At 57.3% G+C, this 7,104-nt stretch overlaps 1 protein-coding gene across 1 annotated transcript; it reads right to left on the minus strand.

Annotated features, from left to right (window-relative positions):
- Positions 1-2,285: 2,285 nt before the first annotated feature.
- On the minus strand, positions 2,286-6,971 carry LFNG (LFNG O-fucosylpeptide 3-beta-N-acetylglucosaminyltransferase). The gene is made up of 8 exons (XM_005420452.2): positions 6,672-6,971; positions 6,169-6,217; positions 5,246-5,345; positions 4,951-5,104; positions 4,775-4,860; positions 4,325-4,490; positions 4,024-4,109; positions 2,286-3,937 (listed from the first exon to the last, which is right to left on the minus strand). The coding sequence occupies exons 1-8, from the start codon at positions 6,924-6,926 to the stop codon at positions 3,871-3,873; spliced, it is 963 nt and encodes a 320-aa protein (XP_005420509.2). The 5' UTR covers positions 6,927-6,971; the 3' UTR covers positions 2,286-3,870.
- Between the last annotated feature and the right edge of the window lie 133 nt (positions 6,972-7,104).

Raw genomic sequence — 7,104 nt, forward strand, 5'->3', positions numbered from 1 at the left:
CATCCCACAGCCATCACTCTCTGCTGCAGGGCTTTGCAGCCCCTCACTCCAAGGCAGACAGTGCTGGTGGTGGATTAAATCCCCTCCAGCTGCACAGAGGTGGTGGGATGCAGATCATGCCCCCACAGGGGTCCCAGCACTCTCCCACCCAGCACTGGGACAGGCAGCTCCCAAAGCTGCAGCTGCATGCACCGCTCAGGCCCCGCCATGCGGATTCTTTTATGTTCATTTCCCACAAATATTCCACTTTTCTGGGCCAAAGCAGCTGGAAGTGGCTCTTGGAGCCAATTCACACAAGTTTTGTTGTCTCCCAACGCTGCCCTCCCACCCCAAGCCTCAAGTACTTCTCGCTGCTGTCGGTACCAGGATGGGTGTTTGTCTGTCGTGGGTGTTTGTCCCAGCGCCCTGCACATGGTCCCTGGTGAAAGTCCCCACAGCCAGGCTGGGAACACAGTGACTCACATGAAGGCTGGGGCTGCAAGTGACCCAAATGCAAATTAAACACACAAAAAAAAAAAAAAAAAAAAGGAAAAGGAGGTTGGAAATGGCAAAAAGGACTAAAGCAGTGTGTCACTCTCTGCCCTCGATGTTGCAACCACCCAGAGATGGGGAAAGCCTTTAGCCAGGCACAGCGCTGCCAACAGCAGCAGTGCCTCCATAGTGGCAGTGTCCCCAGCAAGCCTGGCTTGTCCCCACCCCATCACCACACAGCAGACTCTCCAAAAGGTACAGCTGCCTTATCAGCTGCCTCGAGCAGGCGAGAGTAAACAGGACGTCCCACACCAGCGCCGGGGTGCAGATGAAAGCAGCCTGGCCTGCAGAGGCTGCCAAGTATGCGAGAGCAGCAGGCTTTGCTTTTGTTTTCCTTTTGTTTATTAATGCCTGTATTTATTTACTTTTCAGCCCACGAGTAGGGGAAGGAGGAGGGAGAGGCTGGGAGCCTGGTGGGAGACAAACTGGAGGGCTGGTGAGCTGCCTTCCCCCCCTTCTGAAGGCTCAGTGGGGTATATTTCATGTCATTATTTTATTTTATTTGTAACTTTATTTTTTTTATTTGTATTTTTATTTACTTTACTTTTTAAGCCCCATCTGGGAGTTGCACCATGCCCAGCATCCCCCCAGCCTTTACCCCTGCCAGGGGCTCCTGTTCCTCAGAGGAGCATCCCAACCCCAAGCCACAGCCCCTGGCTGCCCAGAGCCTCGATGGGCACTTCACCCACATCTGCCAGTCCTGCCTGGGGTGCAGGGGAGGGTCAGGCTCGGTGAGGTGACAGCACCACTGCTGGGAAGTGCCCACGCTGCCAAAACCGCAGCCTGTGAGCAATAGGAAAACTCGTGGGGGGCAGATGGGGCTCGGTGTCACAGCTTCCTGTGCCTGACACAGGTCCCTTTGCTGACCCTGCACCAGGAGAGGCCTCAGGGCCACCAGATCCTGCACCCAGCACACCATCCCTGGCTCAGGCAGTGGGGGAAGGCAGCACTGCTGTCCATCCACCCTTCCCTTCCTCCAGGGCCCTTTTTGGGGTGGCCAGGTCAGGGCAGTGCTGGTTCTCTGGGGTGCCACACTCTCAGCCAGAGCCCCACCTCACCAAGGGCTGCAGAGCTTGGGGGACTTTTGATTTTTGTGGCTGTCTGAAGGGTGAGCGGGCTGGGAGGAGGGGGGCTGCTTCAGCACACACCGATTTCCTGCCAGGATCTATTTTTAGCAGGGCCAGCCCCTGATAACCCAGAGATTCAAACGAAACTGTGAAGTAAGTAAGTGTGCCTTGAAAGGGAGAGGAGAGGAGAGGAGAGGAGAGGAGAGGAGAGGAGAGGAGAGGGTGCTGGCTCTGCAGGAAGGCAGGGAGAAGGGGGTGGCACAGGTGGAAGCTGTACCAGTGGCACCAACAGGACTGGTTTGGGGAGTGGGGAGGGGGGCAGATCTCAGGCTATCTCCACAGCCCATGGAAGCTGGGGCTTGTTTCTGGCAGGTGGAAACAACACCCTGCTAACAACCGGCTCTCACCTCATCCCCACCGCCTCCCTCCCACCCCCGAGCCTGGGAAAAACCAGCCCCGAGGTGCCAAACCCTGTGCGAGCCCTTTTGGGAAGGGGAAGGAGGAGAGGAGCCTGACAGCTCGGGATGCAAATGGCCAGCAGGATCCCGGTACCCGTGGGAAAAAAGGGGATGGAGGAGCAGCCCCTCCTCAGAGCATCCCTGAGAGCTGGGCCAGAGGTGACAACATCTGCGGGGGATCAAGGGCTGTTGGGAGCAGCACATCCATAAAGAGACGCCGGAGCCGGGAGCAGGTGACTGTGGTCAGCAAAAAAAGCCACTTTATTGGTGACCGCTCCCACGGGAACCCCGTGGCAGCGATCGGGTTCAGGTCCCTGAGAACACACTGTCCATGCTGGTTCCCCTCCCCACATCTATTGCTTTAAACACATCCTAGGTACAGAAAGCACAGAGTGACATTCCAGATACTGGAACATATAAATTAAGGTAAGTGATAGTTACAGGACATCGCAAAAAAAAATTTTTTTTTTTTCTTTCTTAAACAGATTATCAAAGGTCGGGGATTTTTCTTTTTCTGATCCACAGAAAATGTATAAAAAGCATTTTAAAATCTACATATTTCTCAATGTGTTTTTTTTTTTCTTAAAAAAAAAGGCACAGTAAAAAAAATACTGGCTCAATAACATATTTACAACACACCCATTATGGGCTATTTTCACTCAGCTTCGAGTTGGAAATGTTCAGCTCTGGCTCAGCCCAGGGCCAGAGAGGGCTGGTCTTGGCAGGCAGGGCAGCTCTCGGATGATGCAGGGTCCCTCTCCCTCCCTGGATAAATCCCTCTCCATCAGGGAGAGCACAGTGGGAGGGTTGGGAGATGCTGGCTGCCTGTGCCAGGTGCCCAGCTGGTCAGGTGCCTCCTGGGCAGCACCCACAGCCAGGGCAAGGCTGGAGGATGCTCTGGCCCCACAGGGAACACCCACACAGCCCCCGGGCAGAGCTCGAGGTGTTCCTTGCAGAGCTGCAGGGCTGCCCGAGCAGCACTGGAGGGAGACCCTGGACAAACACGGTGCCCACCCCACTGTGGCAGCTCTGGAAAATCCCTCCTTCCACGCCCATATTTATAGAAAGTCTTTACACCAGTCTCTAAATAGTTCACCCACCGATGCTGCCAGCAACACTTCACCCATGTGGGGGGAGCTCTGGGAAATGGAGTTAATACCAACAGCAGTTCCCAGCCCACCCCACTGTCTCCCTCCAGTGAGGCTGTGGAGCACCCAGCAGCTTTGCAGGACCCTGGAGGAGCCATTGCCATGGCCAGAGGCTTCCCCTGCCCACCTCAGCCTGCCGAGCCAGGGAGCAGAACTCACAGGGACCCCTCATCCGAACTGGGAGCCAGAGCTTCGCTGCTGAGATTTTGGGACTGGGAGAGAGGATGGGCTGGGTCAGGGGTTATAGGAGCGGGTTGTGGTGGGGGTAGATGCAAAAAAGGGAAGAACACACCAAAAAAACCCTTAACATTGAAAGGAAAAAAACAACCATCAAGGAGAAGCAAGGCCGGGGTGGGGCAGGGCCCCGCGCTGCAGCCGCTGCCCACGCATGGCGTGGGGGCCGCCAGCCGCGGTGCCCGTGGGTAAGTGCTCATTCCCGTCCCTCTCCGCCCTCCCGGCCGGAGCAGGCAGCGAGGCAGGCAGGGCAGGGCTCAAGGGGCCGCACAGCAGCCTTCAGTACACACACACTGTGCAATACCACAGCAACGACGTCCGTCTGTCCGTCCGTCCGGCGGCGAGGCCGGAGCGACACACCCGCACGCAGGTCCCACACGCCCGTCGGATACCGGGGAAACTCGGGACGAGGCTGGAGGGCACGTGCACCTCCTAGTACACCATGTTGGTGGGGCACCACGGCGTGTCGGGGTACAGCAGGCAGTGCACGGAGCGGAACCTGAGGGGAGAGGAGCAAAGCTGAGCACGGGACGGTGGCAGCCCCAAGGCAGCCCAGGTTTGGGGGGACAGGGAGCCCCAGCTCACCTGGATGGGTCCTCCTCGACAGAGAAGGCTCCCTTCATGTGGATGGAGTTGCGCTTGTTTTCGAACATGCCATAGCTCAGTGTCACCTGGGGGGCAAGCACAGAGGGGTGAAGTGGCTGACATGGCTGTAAGGATCAAGCAGAGGAAAGGGGAGCTGCAAAATTCAGCCCGTTTCCCAAAGCCTCCAGTGACACTTTGCATCATCCCACAGGGATGGGGCTTTTCCCCTCTGCTGTTTTGGTCACACATCAATCAATATCTTAGCTGTGATGCCCAATTTTTAGGTGACAACTTGGGGTACCTGTTTGTGGATCTCCGACTTGGGCACCTGGTGGAGGTTCTCCAGGTGGGAGTGGAAGAGGTTGCTCCTGATGAGCTTCACGCCCAGCACAGACTCGATGATGTAGCCGATGGTGCAGTCGTCAGGCAGGCGGATCTTCTCTGCAGTGCTCATGAAGTGACCCCCACTGCGGGGAGACAGAGAGGGGCTGCAGAGGAGCAAAGTCCAGGGGATGTGGGCACCCTGTGGGATTCTGGGCTTGGCCAGTGGGTGCCCAGCTCTGATTAAAAGTCACTTTGGGGGAACTGAAGCCTTTCCCAGCTTGTTTCCAAGCTCCCTGCAGACACCCCCAGAAGGCAAATAGAGAAAGGTTGTGGGACATGGTCCAGCACCCATCCCCAAAAATGTCACATCTCTGTGCCCTGGGGACCATGAGGAGTCCCCATCGGAGAGCAACACCAATGCTCTTACCTGGCCCAAGGGCTCATCTTCAGTGCCAGCCCCCGGCTGATACAGAACCCTGCTCCACCCGTGGCAAACCAGAAGTGCACAGGATGCTGCGAGAGAGGGGAACCAACGCAGTGAGACAACAGCTCCTTCTGCACACAGCCCAAATTAAACCAGCCCCAAACTCTCCCCAGGCTCACCATCTTGTTCTCACTGATCCTCTCCGTGGCCTGGATGGGCCGGTCCAGGCTGGGCTTCCCGATGTAGATGTCCTGTGTGTGGGGGTAGCTGGAGAGCAGCTTCACCAGCATCCGCACGTTCACGTAGTTGTCATCGTCCACGTGGCAGAACCACCTGCAGTGACAGCAGTGTCACACCCAGCCGCGGCAGCTGCCCAGTCCCCACGCTGAGGTACCACCCCAAAAACACAAATGGTCTCTGTTTGCACCATTCTGCCCCCCTTTATCCCTGTCCTCCCCCACAGCAGCCGCTTACTTTCTCCCGGACTCGATGAACTTGTCGTACTCCACGGCCATCTTGCAGGACAGCGCCTGGCGGCTGTGGGCAGCTGAGCAGTTGGTGTTGATGACATTTCCTGCAGGGGAAAAAGAGGGGTCAAAGCCCAGCATTGGTGCATCCCACACCTCCCCACACACTCAAACGGTGACATTCACCACGCATGTCCCAGGTGTGCCAGGGGAATGGAAACTCATGGGTGATCCCGATGCTCAGTGACCCACATGCTATGGTGCTTTGGGCAAATGGTGAGTTTTTGGGGGAATGTCTTTTTTGTCCATGTGAGAGAAGGGAAGGGATGATTAAGGAATGTGGATGCAGCAGATGCACTGTAGATCAGCCCTATCCACGTTTTAAGCATGATGCCACCCCACATCACCTTGTCCAGGGTGCATCAGCCACCCTGGGGGTGAGGGGATATCAGTGAGCCCTGAACTTCCCCAGGATGTGGTAAAAATCCTGTCCTATTTTTCTTGCCCAGCTCAAAGGCAATCACTTCCCAGCCTGAAAAGGAGTCATTTGCATGGGGAGAATAGACCACGCTAACCCCAGCCCAGAAAATGCTCCCACAAAACCCTGTCAGTGTTGCCATCAACCCCACCTCACCCCAGGGACAAAGTGGTGCAAAGGCACCCTGTTACTGTGACCCCCAGCAGCACCATGCAGGGGATGGGCTGGGCTGACTCGGAAGTAAATCTGGCCCCAGATGGGGTTCCCAGGCAGAGGGTGCTTTAGGCATCATCAGTGAAACAAATTGTGTCATTCTCAACCCACATTCCAGTGGCAAGGGCTTTTTCAGAGTTCCCAGGGCAGGACCCACACCAACCATGCCCCACAGGTGGGAGCTTTTCAGGGGACCTGGCTATGTCACACACGCAAAGGGACAAGAGCCACAGACTCACGTGCTTGCTTCTTCAGCTCCTCATCCTCCCCGTCAGTGAAGATGAAGGTCTGAAAGAGAAGACAAGGCACCTCTAAGGAACGAGGGGCTGAGACCATGTGGCTCTGGATGTGACACAGCACCCCTGGGCAGCACCTGGGATCAGCTCCTCCAGGAAGCTGGTGGTGACCTTGTCCAAACCCCAAGTGGCACTGGAGAGCCAGGCAGCCACACAACACCCCCAGCTGCACACCAGGCTGGGTGCTGAGCTCCCCTTGGGAGCAAACCCCGCACAGAGCATCCCCATCCTCTTGCCTTTAGCATGGGGAGCAGCTGGCAGGGAGGCTTTGGGGGCCACAGGGGCTGTCCCCAGCACCAGGGGAGGCAGGGGCATGCAGGAGAGCAGGTGCAGAGCGCGGCCTGATCTGAGCAGGGATTTCAGAGCTGAGCCGGCGCGCGTGGCGCCGCAGCAGCCGCCCAGGCAGGTGTGTTTGCCCCTGGCGCCGGCTCCAACCGCGTCCCCACCTGTGTCAACAGCACGTGGCTGTCCTTGGCCACTTGCACAATGCCTCCACAGCTCCTCTCTGCTCCCTGTGTCCTGCCCAAGGGGGCTGAGACGGTGCCAGTGAGTGCCAGCTTGCCAGCCCCGAGGAGGGGATGGTTCCCCACTGCCCATCCCAGCACAATCCCACGGTGCCAGGCAGCGCCCGACCGCCTCCCCGGGCCCCTGAGCTGCCTGCCCGGCTGCACTCCTCTATTTACACAGCTAATTCCTGGCATATGTCACCCAGGAAGGAGGACTGGAGGGGCTGCTCTGGGCCTGGGATTTGGGGAAGGACGAGAAGCAGGAGGAGAGAGCAGGGGGTGGGAAAGGCATCGCCATCAATCAGCGGGCAGCAAACAAAGCTGGAGGAGAGAAACCACAACCAGCTGCCAAGCGCTATTAAAAACCAGAAGG

Source organism: Geospiza fortis, unplaced genomic scaffold, assembly GCF_000277835.1.
Source record: "Geospiza fortis unplaced genomic scaffold, GeoFor_1.0 scaffold237, whole genome shotgun sequence".
NCBI lineage: Eukaryota > Metazoa > Chordata > Aves > Passeriformes > Thraupidae > Geospiza > Geospiza fortis.